The 22,348-nt window shown below is 42.0% G+C and overlaps 1 protein-coding gene and 1 long non-coding RNA gene across 3 annotated transcripts in view; one reads left to right on the forward strand and one right to left on the reverse strand.

Moving 5' to 3' along the window:
* Window positions 1-248: 248 nt before the first annotated feature.
* Window positions 249-22,348, reverse strand: part of AKNAD1 (AKNA domain containing 1) — a 41,971-nt gene continuing 19,871 nt past the window's right edge. For both annotated transcript variants that reach the window (XM_053214562.1, XM_053214563.1), the window contains exons 7-14: window positions 21,733-21,889; window positions 15,687-15,772; window positions 12,443-12,540; window positions 8,746-8,868; window positions 8,547-8,654; window positions 4,520-4,601; window positions 1,932-1,986; window positions 249-1,176 (exon numbers count right to left, since the gene is read on the reverse strand). In XM_053214562.1, the coding sequence (XP_053070537.1) occupies window positions 1,045-1,176; window positions 1,932-1,986; window positions 4,520-4,601; window positions 8,547-8,654; window positions 8,746-8,868; window positions 12,443-12,540; window positions 15,687-15,772; window positions 21,733-21,889 (841 nt within the window). In that variant the 3' untranslated portion in view covers window positions 249-1,044. The remainder of the gene's footprint in view (window positions 1,177-1,931; window positions 1,987-4,519; window positions 4,602-8,546; window positions 8,655-8,745; window positions 8,869-12,442; window positions 12,541-15,686; window positions 15,773-21,732; window positions 21,890-22,348) is intronic.
* On the forward strand, window positions 9,933-12,939 carry LOC106977559 (uncharacterized). Its single transcript, XR_003419954.2, has 4 exons — window positions 9,933-10,035; window positions 10,411-10,582; window positions 12,051-12,234; window positions 12,699-12,939. It is a non-coding gene; the product is annotated as an uncharacterized LOC106977559 (long non-coding RNA).

Raw genomic sequence — 22,348 nt, forward strand, 5'->3', positions numbered from 1 at the left:
CATAACTTATGATACAAACATAAGAATTTCGTATTATACAGAAAGTAAACGAAAAGGAAAGATTCTTCCTTCCCTGGATGACTCCCATCTCCATTTCTTAGAGGTCCACAGAATATTTCTGTGTGTGTTTCCAGAAAATATGTATGCCCTTTGAAAAACATACACAAACGAAGTCACGCTGCATGTATTATTACGTGTTTGCCTTTTTTCACTGTCTTCCCTCCCCCCCCACCTGCCCAGTGGCTACATTTTTTTCAGTGGCTGCAGAGTACTGACTGATTGCAGGACCGTTGTTATTTATGATTCCTCATGTAGGGTGTTTAGATTAGCTCTACTTGGGGGCTCTTCCCATCAGTGCTTTGGTGGCCATCCCATGTGTAATACCATGGCCTATTGTGGGAGTTACCTATAAAGTCATTGCTAATAGTGGAATTGCTGCTCAGAATTTAAGTGCTTTGACATTTGTAGAATTTGGTACCAAGTTGCCTTCTTTCCACCAGGTTGCACCAATTTATACTTCCACCCTCAGTGTATGAGAGCACCTGTCATCCCCAGCCTCGCTGATGCTGGGTCTTCTAAACTTTATTTTTTGCCATACTAAAAGGCAAAAGTATAGTCTGTTTTGTTCTGTCCTTTTTTTAAGTGTTTGTTTTTGTTTTTTGTTTTGTTTTGTTTTTTAGTAATCTGTATACCTAACATGAGGCTTGAACTCATGACCCTTAGATCAAGAGTTAGATACTCTTCCAATTAAGCCAGCCAGGTACCCCTAGTTTATTGTTTTAATTTCTTCCATTATGAGTTAGGAATAACAGATTTATTTGAAAATAAATACTTGTTGATTTCAATTTAAGAATCAGGGTCCATTGGTTTTTTTTTCCTTTTAAGCACTTGGTGCCCCCCATTTTCTATGGTTTTGGTATTGTCTCTAGAAAGTCACCTTCCTAAATTGTGTAATAAGATACTTTTTGAGGGAAGATAAAGTTTTCTTTGCATTTTTCTTTTTTTTTTTTTTTTTTTTTAAGTCTTTGGTTGCCTTGGGTCAAACTAGTATCTCAGCCGATTCCTCCATCTCTGTACTTTGGCAATATCTTCTGCAATAGTTCTAATCATTCGATCAGTAGTTTCTTTCAAAATGGTTGCTGTCCTTAGGGCATGATCCAAAGACGAGTTTAAAATCTACAGAGGAAAAATTCACATATTTAAAGTTACTGTTTCTGTTAATTGGGTTATCTCATTATTAAACATTGCAAGGTGGAATTTTTGGAGCATTCTTTTCCCACCCGGTCTATTCCTGTTTTTAACGGTTGGTTTCCTAGGAAACCAGTCTGAGATGGAATATATTTTTTAGAGAAAGGGACAGAAAAAAGACCCAACACGTGACTGATGAGTGTGAATCAGAGGGTGAGGTCAGCAACCTGCTGGGCTGTTGCCCTGGTGCAGAGGAACAAATTTGTGAGAAAGAAGGAAAGCTATTGGGGCTGATTGAAGAGGATTTAGGGGTCATAACCCCTGAGAGGGCACCCAGGGGCATTAGTGCTTGCATTCCAAAGCATTTGAAGGTGGCCTGGGATTTGATTTGAAAACAGGGAAGTGCTGGCAGCTCTAACTCCAGTGTCACTGGAACAGACTTGTGAGCAGCTGGAAACAGTCCACTACCTTCACTCCTGGGCCAGGGGGATCCTGTAGTGGAGGCACCACCCACAAAACACTTTCTCCAGGAAATTTCCCTTGGAACCAGTTTAGGAATAATACAAACCATGTGGCTGCTCAGGCTGTGTGTCTTTATGTTAGTGCGGAGCACAAAGTGTTTTTATTAGCAGAGCATTTCCTGGTGCCACCATACTGTAATAATTTAAAAGCCATCAGTTTTGTGACCAAGACCATACTTACAAGCTGCAAGGATTCTGGAATGGATTTTTCTAAGTCCTCACCTCAGATTCCGTTTCCATACTGCGCAAGTTGCTTAAGGATTTGCTTCCAGAAATCCTGCAGGAGTGGAAATGGGGTGTGGGTGTAGCAAGGTCTGAACTGTAGGTCATGAAAATCTTATTTTTTCTGGAAGGCAAAAGCACACTGATACTTGTGTAAAGCTCCCCTCTCTTCCCTAACTCTGTGGTTCAGTAATGGCTGTGTGCGTGTTGGGTGTTAGGACTTTGTGCACTCTCCGCTTTTTGTAGCTCATATAGTCCCCGTGTGGCTGACCACAGATGAGCTTCAGAAAAAGATGGTTCCATGACCACGATCTGGGAAGTGTTTCCTCCCAGAATCTTCCCATTGTCACAGAAAGAGGCAACATTCCAGTTTATTCAGTTTTCATTCTTTGGGGGCCAACCTTCCACCTTGGCATATTTATAAAACAAATGCACACAAATCTGCCAATTGTAGGCACTTTGAGTTCGCTTGAGCACCAGGGAGCTTACACAGCAATGAGGCAGCAGCAATAGAAAAATAAAAGCTGGGGTGCCAGGGTGGCTCAGTCAGTTAGGTGTCCAACACTTGATTTCAGCTCAAGTCATGATCTCACGGTTCATGAGATCAAGCCCCACGTTGGGCTCTGCACCAGCTCTCCTTGGGATTTCTTCTTCTCTCCCTCTCTCTGCCCCTCCCCCACATGTGTGCACTCTGTGTCTCTCAAAATAAATTAAAAGAAGAAAAGCAGCACCTCTAAATAGGCACCTCTGGACTACTACACTAAGTATGACTCTCTCTGATGATGGTCTGGGTGAATAAGGAGAACCAGGGTCACTATGTACAGTTGTTCGGTTGAGCACTGCATAGCTCTGGGAGGTTTCATTCACACATTCTCTGTGAAGGGCACTGCCTGGAGTTATGCCATGAATAGTGGCTGTAGGGGATGCCACAAGTCTTGCCTGTTGACAGGTGGGCCATGGAGCCATCTTCATATCTCCCTGACTTGAGATTCCTTCTGTTAAGCATTACTTCTTTGGTACTTACAGCACTTGTAAGCAGTCATCTCCAGGAAGTCTGATTTCAAGTGTTTGTGACTCTAAGCCTCCCTTCGTGTCTCTCCTCTACCACATTAACAGGAGTTGGTTCTTCAGGTCAGTTTAACACTTTGGATCTATTATCCGGTTGAGAACATCAAAGAGCATCAGCGGCCCCTAGCTAATAAAAAAACTTCAGGCAAGGCAGGGCAGTGTGGTGCAGTGGGAAGGGTATGGGCTTGAGAGTCCTCTCTCTCTTCACATCCAGTCAGTCATGATGATCAACAATAATCGCCAACACTTGCTGAGTGCCATGTACCTTTCCACGTGCTTTATATGTATTGACCCAATTCTTAGTTTGGCACTACTATTATTCCCATTTGGAGAATAATGAAGACGCACAGTGCGGAAAGGGAGGCACAAAGAGGTCAAGCAACCAGCCCAAGGACACGGAACTAAGATGCAAACCCAAGACCTGCCCAGAGGCCACATTCTTAAACACTGCACTACATATGGTAGTAGCTAGTGAGTTCAGACTGAGTGCAGAACCTGAACTTTTAACCACTCTGCTACACTATTGATTTTGCCTCCTAAATAGCTCTTGAATACTAGACCTCTGTCTCTCCTTCTCTTTCACCCTTGGCCAAGCTACCATCACCCCACTTGGATTATTGCACTGGGCTCTTACTTGGCCTCTGTGCTCCAATTCTTGACATCTTTAATCCATTCCCATTCCTTTAGTAGTTAGAGTGATCTTTTAAAAACACTAGGAAACTTTTTTTTTAAAGTTTATTTATTTTGAGAGAACACAAGCAGGGAAGGGCAGAGAGAAAGGGAGAGAGAAACCCAAGCAGGCTCTGCTCTGTCAGCGCAGAGCCTGATGGGGGCTCAATCTCACGAACCTTGAGATCATGACCTGAGCCAAAATCAAGAGTTGGATGCTTAACCAACTGAGCCACCCAGGTGCCCCAACACTAGGAAACTTTAAAAACAGCCTCGTTAAAAAACTTCATTGGCTTATTATACCCTTGAGTCTGAAATACTTCCTGTAGCTGACAAGCCCCTGCATGGTCTAGCCCTACCCATCCCTTCAGCTTCCCCTTGCCAGCCCCATCTTGCCCCACAGCCCCTCGCACTACACTGTTCCTGAACTTGCCAAGGGGCCTTTCGGCTCCAGGAAGCCTTCATAGACTAGATGCCCTCTTACCTCCACATCCCTTTGCTAGTTGATTTGCACTTATCCTTTGGTGTTCAGCTTCCCTGAACCCCCAAATTAGGTAATAGCACTCTGTACACCCCCTTTGTGGCACTTAAAAGACTGGCTCTTCTACCAAAAAGGTAACTTCCATGAGGGTAGGGACAGTGGTTTAATTTTTCACTGTGTCCTCAGGACCTAGACCAAGACCCTGCTATTGACACTCAAAATACTTGTTGAATAAATAAATGAATGACGTATTAGCCATACTTTGGTTTGAATCTTGGCTCTACGATTTATGATCTCAGTGACCTTGAGCCAGTAATTTAATGCACTAAGCACATTGCATGGTTATTATCATTAATAAAATAATACTTACTTTTCTGGTATGGGCTCATGTTCGTCTTGAGAGGATTTCGGATTCGATGTTTGGGAACAGATCCATTCTGGTTTTGAACAAGCTGAAAAATGTTAGCTATGATTAAATTCAGAGTATCAAAAATGACCCCCAAATGGTGGACATATGGGTAGCATTTCCCGAACTTTTCTGTATGAATGTAATATTTCATGAAATCTTAATAAGAAAACTAGGGAACATAGAAAACAAAGAACTTTCTTTCTGAATTCAGGAAAAGAAATTCAGCTTATTTATTTATTTTAAGAAATTCAGCAATCCCTATCAAAATAACACCAGCATTCTTCACAAAGCTAAAACAGACAATCCTAAAATTTGTATAGAACCAGAAGAGACCTCAAATAGCCAAAGCAATCTTGAAAAAAAAAAAAAGCTGGAGGAATCACACTCCTGATATTCAAGATGTATTACAAAGTTGTAATCATCAAGACAGTATAGTACTGGCACAAAAACAGACACTCAGGTCAATGGAACAGAATAGAGAACCCAGAAATGGACCCGCAAACGTATGGTCAACTAATCTTTGACAAAGCAGGAAAGAATATCGAATGGAATAAAGACACTCTTCAGCAAATGGTGCTGGGAAAACTGGACAGCAACATGCAGAAAAATGATCCTGGACCACTTTCTTACACCATCCACACAAATAAACTCAAAATGGATGAAAGACCTAAATGTAAGACAGGAAGCCATCAAAATCCTCAAGGAGAAAGCAGGCAAAAACCTCTTTTGACTTGGCTGCAGCAACTTCTTACTCAACACGTCTCCAGGGGCAAAGGAAACAAAAGCAAAAATGAACTATTGGGACCTCATCAAAATAAAAATTTCTGCACAGCAAAGGAAACACTCAGCAAAACTAAAAGGCAACTGACAGAATGGAAGAAGATATTTGCAAACGACATATCAGATAAAGGGTTAGTATCCAAACTTTATAAAGAACTTATCAAAGTCAACACCCAAAAAACAACCCAGTGAAGAAATGGGCAAAAGATATGAATAGACACTTTTCCAAAGAAGACTTCCAGACGGCCAACCAACACATGAAAAAATGCTCAACATCACTCATCATCAGGGAAATACAAAACCACAAGATACCACCTGACACCTGTCAGAATGGCTAACATTAACAACTCAGGCAACAACAGATGTTGGTGAGGATGCAGAGAAAGAGGATCTCTTTTGCACTGCTGATGGGAATGCAAACTGGTGCAGCCACTCTGGAAAACAGTATGGAGGTTCCTCAGAAAATTAAAAATAGAACTACTCTGCAACCCAGCAATTGCACTACTAGGTATTTGCCCAAGGGATACATGTGTATTGTTTCGAAGGGGCACATGCACCCCAATGTTTATAGCAGTGCTATCAATAATTGCCAAACTATGAAAGGAGCCCTAGTGTCCATTGATGGATGAATGGATAAAGAAGATGTGGTATATATCTACAAAGGAGTATTACTTGGCAATCAAAAAGAATGAAACCTTGCCATTTGGAACTATGTGGATGGAGCTGGAGGGTCTTATGCTAAGCAAAATTAGAGAAAGACAAATATCATATGACTTCACTCATATGAGGAATTTTAAGATACTAAACAGATGAACATAAGGGAAGGGAAGCAAAAATAAAAACATGGAGACAAAACATAAGAGACTCTTAAATATAGAGAACAAACAGGGTTGCTGGAGGGGTCGTGGGAGGGGGGATGGGCTAAATGGGTAAGGGGCTTAAGGAATCTACTCCTGAAATTGTTGCACTATATGCTAACTAACTTGGATGTAAATTAAACAATATATAAATTTTAAAAAATAGATAAATATACTGAATTCTTTCTGCACTGAAAAAATAAAAACTAAAACTCTCAGAATTCTTACTTGCGGAGAGCAAAATGGTTATTGGGGGTAGTCTTTGCACTCCTTGATCATCTCTAAAATTCTGTGATTATGTTGAATCTATTAATTTATTTGGAAATAATTGACATCTTAGAATAGTCATTAAATTCTAAAAAAGAAAAAAAAATTCAACTTTTTTTTTTAAGTAGGCTCCACACCCAGCATGGTGCCCTATGTGGAGCCTGAGCTCACAACCCTGAGATCGAGAGTCAGACACTTAATTGACTGAACCACCCAGATGCCCCTTTAAAAGGAGTGTTTTCAGTAGATAAGAGACCAGGAGTCTGGATTTAGGTTCCCTGGGTGCTAACTCTGTGACACCTGGGCATGCTGTCCAACTTCTGTGGACTCAGCTACTTCATCTGACAAGTGGAGGGATAATCCCTTTCAAGAGCATGGACCAAATGGATTCCTGGAAGTCTTCAAATTCAGGTGCAAGGATTCTGGGGAGTCAAAAACTAAATTATGTTACTAAGACAACTCCAGAAAATAGAGACTAAACAGAGAAGATCAATGTAAGAAAGCCACCATGGAAGACAATAATAAAGCCAGGGAAAGGAAAGGAGAAGAGTCAATGGCCAACAGCCAATAAATCTGCCTTCTCTGTTGCTGGGTCTCCTTCCACGTCTTCTATCTTATTCATCAGTCTCTGGTAGCTAGGTTTCACTCCCCTTCAGGAGGGTCCCATTTGACAAGCGATCTGGGAAATACTGTCCCTAAGACATGGAAGGTAGAAGCTAGAAAGTCCAAATTAATCATGCTGACCACCCAAACGTAAGTCCTGATGAGCAGAGGCACAAATGAGTTCAGTGTTAATCCTTTGCTAGTCTCCAAATATAATTTTGGATTTTATTTGAAACATAGAAACTCAGAGTTGGGAAGGACCATAGCGTCATCAGTTCTGATTCTAGTCCAGTCCACAGATTTGCAACATCCTGACAAAGTACATTGGCTCTGGATGGGATCTGTAGAGACATCTCTACAGATGGGGCTCATGTCCTCCTACAACAGCCCACTCCATTCCAGTTTCTGAAAGGTTCTTTTCAACATTGAGCAAATATGTCTCCCTATGAATCTACCCTCTTAGCCACTATACATTTACTAATGTAGTTCAAAGTCACACTTCAGATGACATAGTTGATTCCCTCATGCCCTCATATATCAGAATAACAAGTCCCATGGGCTATAGACTCAAAGGCCAGGGAGATGATAAAGAAATTAGCCCTGTTGCTTCTGCAGTTTTAGTGGCTGTCATCTTGAGAGAATACATCCGGTTGGAGGATTTAGCAGCTGGGGGATGGCAGTGTAGGGGACTCACCAGCTGAGTTCAATCAGGTAAATGGCATTCTTTCGTCTTGGAAATTGGCAATTGTGAAAGATAAGAAACATTCTCCCTGACGCCTTGTCACTCAGGAGAGAAAGAGCTCTGGAGGTATGAACTTTCCCACAAGGAGAGGATGTCGAAGAACCAGATATGACTGTCATTCAGAAGCACAACAAGGAACATGTCCTTCCCTCCTTTTTTGTTCCCTTAGCACACTCTGACTTTGTTAATTCTAGCACCACGTTTTGCCATGAACTTTCCTTATTTGGGTATGAGTTCCTCTTAAGAGATTGTGAACTCCTTGGGTGGGGGCATGTTTTATTCATCTTTATAAATAAGTGTGGGATTTTAGTTTTTTCCAAATTGCTAATTGAAATTAGCAATATGATGTTTAAGGAGTGTAAAAATAGTCTATTACTTTACATGCTTTCAGTAGGGATATATGTAAAGTTTTGACCACTCCTGAATAGCAATAATAGTGGCAATTATTTAGTTGGTCATTTGTTTAGCAAATATTTGCAATTTGTTACCAACTTACACTGAGTTAGCCCTTAAAAACTTTTAGAGTCCTTTATTGCTAGGATTTCTTATCTCCCAGCCCTGGCCTAGCCTTTTGCCATCCAGGATGTGGGAGTGTCAGATGAGTACTAGAGATCCAGACAGCACACTGGAGAGGGCAGGGCCTCCCCAAACAGAAGCAGTGGCTGGTGTGATGTGGGTCCCCCACGCCTGGGAGACCAGGTTGTTTACAAAGATGAGATCATGCAGCAGATGTACTTACAAGATGAAGAATTTTTATTTTCATTTAAAAAGCAGAGCTGGACAAAGTTGCTTCTTTCACTATGATATAAGTAATTCTCTCCTGGGGTGTTGTATCTATAATGAAATTCTAAAAAGAAAAGAGAAATACAACTCACTGCCTGGGAACAGCAGCTGTCCCCACTTATGCCTTCCTTCTAAGGCCCCTAAGTCTCACTCACCTTCAGGTGGTTTTTTGCCACAGGTTCTTCCAGAATTATGACTCTTAGTGCTGCAGTTCTGACATTTATCACTCAGCAGTCCGGTCCCAGGAGCAGAATAGCAGCTGTGGCCTGTATCAGAACCTGAAAAATCCCAAGTTACACAAAGGACAGGTGAGTTTCTTCATTATAGTCATAGAGTGTGTGGAAAGTAGAGCTCTGACCACAGGAGGTATGCATTAGGTGCAGAAGTGTTCAACTTCCCCAGCTGCATTACCAAGGGGAGTCACCAGCCTCAGGATGGCATTTGGAATCCCCTTATGACAACTGAGAGATGTTTTCAGAAGTAACAAATCTGATAGGAAAGTCTCAAGGTTTTCCTAGCACATGTAGGTGTTTAGTGAAGGCCTGCTGAACTGATGGATCTGTGAGAATTTGACCCCCTGAATTAACTACAAACGCAAGATTGGTATTTTTCCAGATTTGCCCTGACACACCCACATTCTCTTCTCAGACCCTGTTTTGGCCAAGAACTTGTGTTTTGTCATCCAGACAATTGAAAAGATGGTTTTACTCTACATCAAATTCATGAGCTGATATCGGAAACTGAATTATAGCTTTGCCCTCATCTCTGCCAAAGAGGGGCTAGTAATAGAGAGTGTGTGTGTGTGGTACCGGTCTAGAACCTGGCAGGCTGTGGGCAGTGGAGACTTCCAGATAAGACCAGAACATGAGATCCTGTGCCGGATAGGTGAGCACACAGGCTTGGGTGTTCAAACAACATCTCAGTTCCAGGAGCGATGAGGCCGAGTGACAAAGCATCTGTCAGGGCTACCTGCCTTGCTTCTCTCGTGATTACGCTCCTTTGTAACATTATCTTTCAAAGAGTAAGTCATAAATGGAATGAGCTCTAGGGATGGTTTTCCCACCCCACCCCCCCAAATCTCAGTCAGTCAATAGTCATTGAATTCCTTCTCAATCCAGAGCTCAAGGAAATTACAATAGCATGAGGTTCAGACAGACCTGAGTTTGCAGTCTGGGTCTACCGCTACTTAGCTGTGATGGTTGAAAATATGTCCACAAATTCTTTTATATGTTCTTCAAAAGGTATAGCGTAATTCCACTCTCCTTGAGTGTGGACTGGACTTAGTGACTTGCTTCTCACAGATAAAGTGGTAGTGATGGTGTATAACTTCCAAAACTAGGTCATAAAAGACCTAGATCACTTGGCTGCCATGTCATAATGATACTCAAGCAACCTATTGGAAATGCCCACATGATGAGGAACTAAGACCTCCTGCCAATGGCCACGTGAGTGAACCATCTTAGAAGCAGATTCTCCAGTCCAGTCAAGCCTTCATATGATGGCAGTATTGGCCAACATCTTGACCATAGCCTCATGAGAGAACCTGAGCCTGATTCACCCAGCTAAGCTGCCCCCAAATTCCTGACCCATAGGAATTATGAGATAGAAAATGTTTTTTGTTTTGAACCATTAAGTTTTGGGATACTGCATTACACAGCAGTAGATAATACAACTGCTCTTTGACTGGCAAGTCATTAAATTTCTTTGAGTCTCCATTTCCTTATCTGTAAAATAAAAATCATAATTCCTACTTACAGGGGTATAAGGATAGCTAAATGTTGTACACTATGTCAGCAGTTCTCAATTGTTTTTTCTTTCAGAACCCTTTTACACTCTTAAAATTGAGGACCTTAAAGAGCTTCTGCTTATTACAGTTTTTATCTATCATATATCGTAATATGCACCCTGTTTTATACCTGTGGTGAAAAATCTCCCCCTGTATTGGAGAAGAGCTATTATACAACAGTCAGTTGATGATGGACTGGTATAGAGGTACGTATTTATAAATTTCAAGTCATTTTTGCTTGTGCAGAATCATTCAAATTTTCCCAAGACTGAATGGACAGTCCTAGGGCTTTAAGTTTTTTTTCTTTATCTATTTTTATTATTATTTTTTAAGTATGCTCCATGCTGGGTGTGGAGCTCAACGCAGGGCTTGAACTCATGACCCTTAGACGAAGACCTGAACTGAGATTAAGAGTCAGATGCTTAACTGACTGAGCCACCCAGCCACCCCAAGCCTTTTTTTTTAATAGAATTTTAAACTGAGGCATTTAAAAATATTTTATTTATTATGTCATTTAAAACCAACAGTAATTCATTTTATGCTCACCAAATAACAGGTTTTTAATGCAAAGAGGTTTTTTGTTTTTTTTTTTTTTTAATGAAGAGTATTAGAAGAGGCAGTATTTTATGTTTGGGCAAGTGTCTTGAATATCTGGCTTAATAGAAGGCAGCTGGATTACATAGCTGCACCTCCATTCAATCTCCTTCAGTATTGGCTTTGCACAGATATGTAGCTGGGAAAGAGAGGACCTTGTGGTCCCCTGAAAGGGTCTCAGGGACCCCCAAGGGCCTTCTGATCACATTCTGAAAGCTCTGTGACAGCATCTGATATAGTAGGTGTTCAGTCAATGAAACATTACTATTACCATCAGAAAATGAATCATCTGGGCGCCTGGGTGGTTCAGTCGGTTAAGTGGCCAACTTTGGCTCAGGTCATGATCTCTCGATTCATGATTTTGAGCCTGGGTGTCGAGCTCTAAGTTGACAGCTCAGAACATGGAGCCTGCTTCATATTCCATGTCTCCCTCTCTCTCTCTGCCCATCCCCCACTCATGCTCTCACTCTCGCTCTCTCTCTCTCTCTCTCAAAAATAAGTAAACATTTAAAAAATTTTAAAAAGGGAGGTGGGCGCCTGGGTGGCTCAGTCAGTTAAGCGTCTGACTTTGGCTCAGGTCATGATCTCATGGTTCATGGGTTCAGGCCCAGCATCGGCTCTGTGCTAACAGCTTAGAGCCTAAAGCCTGCTTTGGATTCTGTGTCTCCCTCTCTCTCCTGCTCACTCCTCTCCTGCTCACTCTCTGTCTCTCTGTCTCTCAAAAATAAACATTTAAAAAGTAAAAAAAAAAAAAAATGAGTCGTCTGCAGAGAAGAAGTAGAACTCCATGTGACATAGCAAAAAAATACTGACTTGAAGGAAAGGCTCTTGACTAACAGCTTGTATGAATGTAAACAAGCCTCGTTAGCTCTCCAGACCTGGTTTCTCACGTAGAAACAGGGTAGACTAGGCTCAGGTGGTGATTTTCATGCTCAGGAACTGCCTGAACAGGCAGGCCTTGGCCTCACCTCTTCCTCACCCAGGGCGGTTCTGCCAGGGATGTTTTTCTGCTTAAACTACCTTTGGAGGAAGGCTCCTATGACTAAAAATCATTGAATTCTATGCCCTGGTGCTCTCCAGGTCCCCTCCCAGCTCTCATTTTCTTTGCTTCTGAGAAATGTTATGGACAAGTCGGCCGCAACTCTCCCACGTCCTGTGAGCTCACCAGGTGCAGATTATGGATCGTGCTGCAAGGATGACACATAGAACTGAGGCCACTGCACGACTTAGTGCATGGAGTCCTGTGGCTCCCGCACAAACAGAGGTGGGCACTTTCGCACTCTCTGACCACACTTGATCTGTTTGAATCTATTTAATTGTTAATTTTTTACGGTTTGCAAAAAAACACAACATGTAACACCCTAATCTGGGTAATGCTATTTGGTGTGGCAGATGGTCTGCCTGCAGTGGGCAGACCCCTGGAGAGGGACCTTGAAGACAGAGCACCCACAGCACCAGGCCCCTTAACTTACCAAGAATTGAGTCTGCGTGCAGTGCCTTTTCTTGAAGGGCAGTGGGACACCTTCCACAGCTGGGCCTTCTGTGCCCTTTTTTCTCCATATTTTCCTTCCTAAAAAAAGATGCATAAGATCCAATAAACATTTAACATACTTCTTCTTTTTTATTTTTTTATTTATTTTTTATTTATTTTATTTTTTTTATTAACATACTTCTAATAGAGATCATGAGAGTATCGATAAAACTGAAATGTTAAATTTCTTATATCAGAGACTGGGATGATACGGGCGTGGCATGTTGTCCTCCACACAGAGATCCCTTCTGCCTGCCTTTCTGAGAGCTTCCCTATAAGAAACTGCACCCAGCGACAACTTGGCCTGGTAAGAACAGGTCTACCAGATGTTGAAAGTAAATCTGGTTTGTTCCCCAGAGGATAATATCTAATTATCATGCACACATATGCAATATAGAAATTTGAAGTATGGAATTATATTTGGAGTTTTCTTCATACTCATGTCTCAAATTCAATTCTTTTTAAATGATTTTTTTTTAATTTTAGTGAGAGAGTGCGCATATGAGTAGGGGAGAGGGAGAGAGAGAGAGAGAGAGAGAGAGAGAGAGAGAATCTTAAGCAGGCTCTACGCTCAGTGCAGTGCCCAACATGGGGCTCGATCTCACAAACTGTGAGATCATGACCAGAGCCAAATCAAGAGTTAGACACTGAACTGACTGAGCTACCCAGGCACCCCTCAAATTCACTTCTTATCAGGGGAAGAAGATGTGCCACATGGCAGTACTAGGTCCCGTGGCTTTGGCTCCATAAGTATAAGCTGAATGTGTCTAAAAAGCCCAGCAAGGTGGATTTTGTCCGGTGTGTATGGGGCTAAAAGCTAAGGGAGCATGTAGGGTTAACTTTAGCTGTACAAGGCCACCAGGGGGCATCAGAAAGATGCCTTACAATTGTCAGTTACCAGGACACCCTCTGACTTGGCTGTAGCTTCTGCCTGCCTTCTTCACAGAAATCCTAACCCCTTCAAAGGAATTCTAGTTAATCACAATTCTTAACAAAGCCCTTGCTCAGCCCCAGCGATATGGTAATAGCCCCTCCGGGAAAGTGGCTCATTCTTAGCGTGGAAGGCACTGTGCCCAAGATCTGCTGCACGTGGCTGGTGAGAAATGAGGCTGATCCCCTCGAGGATGGGGTGAGAGCCCTAGGAGTTGCTTGGCAAATGCAGCACACCCAGCTATGCCTAGGCCTATGCCTAGGCCTGCCTTCCGTGGAGAGAGCCACTGTGCTCTGGAGTTGGTGGGGTTGGGGGCTGATGAGCTGGGCCCTTCCCCTCTCCTTGGAAAAACATGCTCTCCTCCTGAGTCACATATTTTCTCACACCTCATTTTCTGTCTCCACCCTCCCCCTTCGGGGCATTTGAACATCTGCTCTCCAAAGTGGAAAACTTGGATCTCTTTCAAGTGAGTTCAGTCTAACACATGACTTTCTTTTTCTGCCTCTTTTAAACTTCTTTGTGCGCTTAAAATCTTCTTGCCAACCATAAGAGCTAAGGGCAATTCTACTTGAGAAGACAGTTTTCCAAGAAGACTGAGTAGCTAAAGTGGACTCCTAAATCCCAAATCCTGCATCAGACATAACACAAAGGGATTTGCATTTTATATGTAGCATATAGACCATTGATCTGCATATATATAAAAATATCCCTCAAAGGTCAGCTAGCTTCATAAAGCACATGTCTTGTCTGAGAGATATCAAATCTTTTAGAAGAACAAAGAGTATATATAGCCCTTTGTTCAATTAATTCCTCGGAGTATTAGGTAGTTTAACAAGATTTCAATTTATAAATCATGTGTATCTCCACTTCACACCCCAGCGTTAGATGCATTGTTAGATCTGATTTCGCACTTGGTTGTGTTTTTCCTTCCCTCTTGTCCATGATAAAACAGAAAATTTAGTCTGGGACATTGGTCCTTGACTTGGTATGTAAAGAGTATCAAGTTCTAGACTAGGAATTTGAAAGACAAACATTTAGTACCTTGAATCCTTCATCAGAATGTTTTTTAAATGTCAAACTATCTTTATTATACTTAATAAAATCTAAAAAAAATCCCAAAACCTAGGTTTAACTCAATAAATAAAAATAGTGGGCCTGTGGTGACTCAGGGAGTAGGCATCACTGTTGCCTCCTATATTTAAAAGGAGGGTCAAAGCTGATGACTGGCATGTCAGTTAAAATAATGGTCCACACCAGATGACGCATGGTCATATTTAGCACAAACAGCATGCTGTTTCCTTTTTCAGGGGACAGAAACTCAGTAGAACACTTATGACAAGTGCCCATTCCTGTGGCGGAATGCTTTCTAACTTCAGACCTTGTCATCTGCTTCTTTAGAGCTTATTATGTACATGTAATAGTGGTTGCTAAACCACAAGGAATGGTTGCTCCTCCCTCCTTGACTCTTGACCTTTGGAAGGTAAATTAGCCAGGCTTTGTCAGAAGTCCACAGTGCCTCCTGAGCTTGGAGTTGGTGCCTCTCACTAACTGATAGAAGCTTCAAATAAAGGATTTTGAATCCATATGGCCTAACAGTTGAGCCAAAGAAAGTTTTAAGAACACGAAGGATTTCTCCTTAGGATTTTACATCTATAGCTTTTTTTTTTTTTTTTTTTTTTTTGCACAATTACAGCTTGTAACCTCCAGATTTCTTGCTGAAGAATGGGGAGAAGTAAACCCCTATACATGGGATTAAGCTTATTTCCAGTGGGACTGGGGACAGAGGGAAGGACAGGGAAGATTTTCACTCATCATGAGAAGTTGCTATATAATGGTGCCCAATAATCTCCCGTGTGGATAATGTTCAAATGCAGCCTACAGGACAAACCACCCTTCGTGTTCCGCAGCCCTGATTCTTAACCAAGGGAACTTAGGAGAATCTTGAGCAGATTTAAAAGTATTCCTACTAGGGCTCCAGCCCTGGTGAGTCTGATATACTAGGTGAGGTTGAGGCATGTGCATGATCAAAAAATCTCCCCAATGACTCTGATGCTCTCCTCACTCGAGCCACTGCTAGAAGGGTTTGTGAATCAGGAGGGAGGCTGGGCATGCCCAGCCCTGAGATCTGTGATTCTGTAACTTGGCCAGTGGCTTCTGGCACCTGTTCCAGTAGTTGACGCCCACTCTCACTGGAGCTATTATACCAGCACCAGCTCCCACCCACCCTGGGAATTTAGCAGCGAGAAGCCCTCACCATTCAAAGACCAGGTGGCTACAGGCACAGCTTGGACTGGCTGTCTCTGCACGACTGGGCCTTCCTGAGGTGTTGTTGGGGTTCTCCTGCACCACAAAGCACAGACAGATGTGGATGTGACTGAGGAAGTGACTCATCCCTCCGCTGCTCACCACACACAGAGGCAGCCAAACTCACCACTCCAGGACTCCTTCAGTTCTGATTTCTCACTCCCTCGATGGGGTCTGTGTTGTAATGGCCTGGGGCTCAGAGAAAGAAGGCTGCAACACTGGCTTGGTTTCTTTCCTTCTCCAAACATTTGAAAATCTAGTTTACAGATGAGAGAATACTTCCCCTGCACCCCCTTTTTTTCTTTCCTTAGTTTCAAATGATCCCAAGCTCCACCAGGGGATGAACAGATTTAAGAAGATACTTAAATCCATCAATCTGACCACTGTTAGTAGAGGTTTAAAAGCTATTCCAAAGAAATGCATTAAACTGAATTAAAATGAGATTTAGAAATCACTTAGAGTCTTAAAGTGTCTATATGTCCCTTTTTAACACAGAGAAATTACACTACTTCACCAAAAAGGCCTGACACCGCCCCCACCCCCGCGCCCCGTGTGTATTTTTTTACTATGGTTTTACCCTTTATGTAAACAGAAACCGTGCTCTTCTCGCCATTATAAACAATGCTGGCATAAGCATCATTGTACAGATAGCTTTTTCCATATTTTTAATTACTTCCTTAGGAAATGTCTAGGTCAAAGGTTGTGAACATGTTTGCATGATGATACATATTGCCAAATTGCTTTCCACAAACGTGGTAAGAATTACACAACCGCCAAAATGTGGGCAGCTCAGTTTGACCACACCTTCCTCTGCATCAGGAATTATCCCTGAAAATGTTTTTGGTAATTTCAAGAGGGGGAAGGTGGCACCTTGTGTTAATTAGCATTTCCTCTATTATTAAAGGAGATAAACATTTTCCCATGTGCTTATTTATTGGCTGTGTTTCCTACTTGTGACTTCTAGTTCATATCCTTTGTCCATTAATTTTTTGGAGGGTTTCAGTGTCTCCCTATTAATAAAAACAACCGTTTGTTGATCACTCATTGGGTCACATGCTTCTCATACAGCCTCCTTTGTTCCTTCCCACCATCCTGAAACGTTGTGCCCATTTTATTGCCCATTTTTAATCATCTGAGGCTCAGAGGATTTAAGCAACCTGGCAAGGTCACACAGGGTGTAAGTGGCAGAGCTGGGATTTGAACCTTTACCCATATGTTTGTGTTATTAACCATAATTTTTCTACTCCTTTGTGCATTTGTCAGAGCACTTTGTGTAATAAAAACCTCAATATTGAACATTATTGGTTCTTAATATTTTTCAATGTCTGCCTTAAAAAAAGTGGCTGTGGTTTCAGTTTTGCAAATATTAGTTAAAATGTTGATGTTGTCAAATGGCCAAGAAACATGAAAATGAGTTAAATTTCATAAATAGTCAAAGAAATAGAGATGAAAACAATGAGAAACTGGTTTCACTTATCACTTTAGCAGAGGTTGGAAAAAAATACCCAGGGTGCACTCAGGTGAACACATCTCCTTTCCCGTGCACAGCTGGACAGATACCACCTTGCTAAGGGCCAGCTTATCAGAATTTGCACTCTGTGCCTCTTGAACCATTAACTGCACTCCTAGGTTTTTATTTTAAGGAAATATCAAGTATGGCCAAAAGCTTGCATATAAAATGATGTTACTGAAGCAGTGTTTATCATATCAAAGAACTGGAAAAAACCTGAATGTCCATCAACAAGGGACTGGTTAAATGAATTGGTATAATGAAATACAATGGAATCCTTAAAAATGAAGCTATAGATTTATTCTAAGTGATTGTTGAGATGCCCACAATAGAATGTTAAATGAAAAAAAAGCATCGTAAAACAATACGTATGGGGCAACTATATGTATAGCCTGACTGGATGGCTCAGTCAGTTAAGCATTTGACTCTCAATGACCTGAGATCAGGTCAGGATCTCACGGTTCATGGGATCAAACCCTGCATCGAACTCTGTGCTGCCAGTGTGGAGCCTGCTTGGGATTCTCTCTCTCCCTCTCTCTCTGCCCCTCCCATACCCCACCTCCCTCAAAATAAATAAATAAACATTTAAAAACATCTATAAAACACCAATACATACAGTATGATCTCATTTTTGCAAAAATGTATATGTGTATGCAGAGAAGAAAAGAGACTGGGCAGATACACACTAATATATTAGCTATGCTTTTTCTTTCTTGAAATGTTCTTCTTTATACTTTTTTCCTACCTTCTAATTTTTTTTTTTTTTTTGCAGTAAGCATGAATCATTTTTATAATTAAAAAATAAAGGGTTTTCCCTGTGTTTTCTTTGATCAGTTCTCACTTTTAGGCCTACAGGGGTTGCCCTGCACTTCACATTTAAGGCAGATTTACATGAGCATAATGTAGGCAGGTGCCCCCCACCTGAACTGGGGGATCCAGTGTCCCGTGATATTTGTCCTGGGCAAATCTTACCTTCTTAAGTTTCCAACTCTTCTTCTGCCTAGTCTTCACAAACTGTGGAGCTTTGAACCACCAGAACTATTACTGTTTACTGCTTATTATAGTTTTGTCATTATCATTTTAGACCCAGGGGGGTTTATTTAATCCCAGTACTCCCAATTCATTCATAATGAAATACTCTCAGGGTGCCTGGGTGGCTCAGTTGGTTAAGCATCAGACTTTGGCTCAGGTCATGATCTCATGGTTCATGGGCTCCGTGCTGACAGCTCAGAGCCTGGAGCCTGCTTCGGATTCTGTCTCTCTCTCTCCCTCTCTCTCTCTCTCTGCCCCTCCCCCACTCACACTCTATTCTCTCTCTCAAAAATAAATAACATTAAAAATTTTTTTTAAAAAAGAAAAGAAATACTCTCAAGGTGTGGTCCCCAGACCAGAAGTATTGGCATCACCTGGGAGCTTGTTAGAACTATAGAATTGCAGGCTCACCCCAAACCCACTGAATCAAGCCTGCATCCAGTAAGATTTGCAGACGATTCCTAGATGCACTGCAGTTGGAGAAGCCCTGATCTAGAACACGTGCCTCAGACTGGTGTTTCCTGAGTGCTGAGAGAGTGGGAAACATTAGCAATACCAGCAGCTGTCTCCAGCACTAACACCCAAGGTGTTAGTATAAGAGCCAGGTGATCTCAACAATGCCAGTTTCAGAGCCACATTCAGTAACACTGGTTATGGTCAGAGATTCAACCGAATGAACTGAACTAAGCAGGACTGGGCTGCTGGACATGACCCTGGAATCAGAGGACAACCTTATGGCCATTTGATCTAGTTACTCCATGTTGTTGTTGTCGTTTGGGATTTGGTATTTTTGTTTTTTTAAGGAAGTTTTTAGAATCAGTTCTTAGGCTACGTGAGAGTCTCACTTTGGAGGATTATTTGCCTAAGAGTCAGTGGGAATTTAATTTCAGCATTCCTGGGATAATGGGAAGGAGCAACCTAAGGTAGGGTGTGATGGGGACATCATGTGGCCACTCTCCCTCTTTCCTTTGGGAACTTGTCTGAGAAGCAAGGGGCCTGTCGCTGTGTTGAGGGAGCTGGTAGGGGGGCCTGCAGGGCTGAGGACTCAGGGCTGTGGGGCCAGGCCGCCAAGCCCCTCGGAGGAGGGGGTCCTCCTGCCGGGGTGCCCTTTGTCCCCTCACGCCCACGTGGGCTCCAAAGGATGGCCCCAGTGTTCCTTGGGAATCCACGGAGCCACACAGAGGGACTGCCTTTAGGTTTGCAGTCCCAGGGGAAAGGGCTCCAACCAGTTCCCATGGGAAAGGGCACCAAGGGCTCCAGCATCACCACCCCACCCCTAAGGCACCATCACATCCTACCTGCGGTCCTTGTCCCCAGACTCCTCACCTACCTACTGCCTTCTCATCCCTCCCTCCCAACCAACTCAATTCAAATCTTACCTTCCCTGACCATGTCTCCCTAGTGACTTTGCCCTCCCACAGTGAGTGACTTTTGGTCACATGCCATTACTTAATAGTCACGAGAGCTAACACCCAGGTAGTACGCTTTCTATGAGCTAGGCTCTGTTTCACATATTTTACTTATATTAACTTGACACTGTAGCATCATGCCAATTTCTAACAAGCTGCCAGGTGATGTTAATGCTCTTGGTCTGGGGACCACACTTGAGATTATTTCATTATAAATTAATTGGAAGTGCTGGGATTAAAACTCTGTGGCTCTAAAATGATAAAATTATAATGAGAGGTAAACAATAATTCTCTTGGTTCAGAGCTTTACAGTTTGCAGAGACTTTTTGCAGAAGAGGACTTGGAAGCTTGGGCAGATCTTATTATCTTTATTTTACAGAGGAGGAAACTGAGGCACAGAGAGGGTTATGTAACTTTCCCAAGGTCACAAAGCTGATGAGTGACAGAGCCAGTACTCAGACCCAGGCAGTTCGGCTTCAGAGTCACAGGAATGTATAATGTTAAATGCATCGCACTTTTAACATTCTGTAACCACACATTAATTTTGTTTATTGTATGTGTCCCGCACAGAAATGTAAGCATCTTGAGGGCAAGTAATTTGTCTGCTTTTTTTTTTTTTTTTTTAGTGTTTATTTATTTTTGAGAGAGACAGTGTGAGCAGGGGTGGGCCGGGGCAGAGAGAGAGGGAGACACCAAATCTGAAGCAGGCTCCAGGCTCGATGCTGTCAGCACAGGGCTTGATCCCGGTCTCAAACTCACGAACTGTGAGATCATGACCTGAGCCAAAGTCAGACGCTTAACAAACTAAGCCAACCAGGTGCCCCTGCTTTGTTTATGTTATACCCCAATACCTGAAAAGTACCTGAATGAATGAAGGAATGAATGATCCTAGCAGTAGACTCACTTTTCAGGGCTATTTATCACAAAGTTACAGAGTTCTCATTATTTCACAGCAAGTGCTGTAAACTTGTGACCAAAAAAAGAAGAGCAAACCCAGACCTGAGGGAGCTGCTGGGCGGAAGGCTAAGCTGACTCCTGGGCTCCCTGGCACCACCTGGAAGCTAGTTCAGGTTCAGAACTGGAGGCATAAAGTGCTGTGAACCTTGGAGACAGTTGTGAGGTGTTGAAACTCTTAAATCCACAAGGGCCCAGAGGTTACTATACTGAGCATTCATGCTACACCAGGCGTTTAGTCAGATGTTTGGGATAAAAAGATAGGTACAAAGGCACAGGGACAAATGAGACACAGTGCTGTGGGGGCACAGAGGTCTGAACAAAGAATTCTGCCTGGGATGGGGAGGCATTGTGTCAAGGTTATATAAATGGATGAAATTTTGCTGGGCAGGTTGTTTTGAAGGGGCAACTGCACTTCTCTGGCAAGGCTAATATTTATATAATCTTCCGCATTTTGTTCTTAACTCTAACAAAAACCTATTCAGATTTTGAATGTCAGCCACAGGCAAATTCTGTCTGAAACAAAAGAGTCAATTTAAGGCAATTATCCAGATGATTCAGTTTCTCAGAATTTTAATTTAGTCTGAATGTTCTGATAGTTGAGGCCACAAAGACAAAAAGTGTAGAAATACTGGGTGGTGATTGATTTGAATTCCTAATCTTGCATATGTAAACAATCCAAAAGAATTGAACTTGAGAGAAGGAAAATGCAGAAGTGGACTCGTGGAAAATAGTTCTTCCTGCTGAGTATGTTATTCTTTATGTAGAAGAGGGAATATAAAACTATTAAGAAGAAAAATTATTTCTTCCAGGCACGATCCACAAAAATGTTGCTATTCATCCAGAAGAAATAGCTTTTCAGTGGTTCATCAGTTTAAACTGCATTGTTACATCTTAAACTATTAAGATATTTCAAAAACCAACACTTAAAATAGCTTCTAATTTTTAAAAGCTGGTTCCATGGGACTTTGGAAAGTTAAATTTTCATGAGATATTAAAATAGAATTCATGAGTTCATGAATTAGGATTCTATAAATGCATAAAAAACATCTTTTCCTGGCATAAAATTAGGCTGTAGGTTGCTGTATTACCTCATTTGAGGGTGGAGAGGATGTGGATGCCAACTCATCAGGGATGATTGGAGAACTCCTGGGAAGACAGACGGCTGACGTATATTTGCCCTTATTAATTTTCTCCTTAACATCTTCAAGTAGCATCTCCAACTTGAAGATTTCACCTTCCACTTCTCTAATAAACATAAACAAGCATCTTATTGGATATGCAGTCAACATTCTAATTAGTAACAACAGTTCTTGAATATAGCATTGGTCTATATTATTAAGGTGGTTTGGCTTCAGACAGGAAGGATAATGGACACCCGCCCTGACATGCATCCTGTTTAGAGTTTCATTCCAAAGGCCTGGGCTCTAATCCTCATTTTGTTATTCATTAGCTGTGTATCCTTGGGAAAATCACTTAATCTTCCTGTGCCTCCAATGTCTCAACTATAACATGGGAAAACAATACTCTGCTTATCTGGATCTAATTATTTTGAGATCCCTTACTGTTCTTTTTTTTTAATATTTTTTTTACATTTATTTATTTTTGAGAGACAGAGAGAACAAGTGGGAGAGGGGCAGAGAGAGAGGGAGATGCAGAATTGGAAGCAGGCTCCAGGCTCTGAGCCGTCAGCACAGAGCCCGACAT

Source organism: Acinonyx jubatus, chromosome C1 (genome assembly GCF_027475565.1).
Source record: "Acinonyx jubatus isolate Ajub_Pintada_27869175 chromosome C1, VMU_Ajub_asm_v1.0, whole genome shotgun sequence".
In the NCBI taxonomy this organism is placed as follows: domain Eukaryota; kingdom Metazoa; phylum Chordata; class Mammalia; order Carnivora; family Felidae; genus Acinonyx; species Acinonyx jubatus.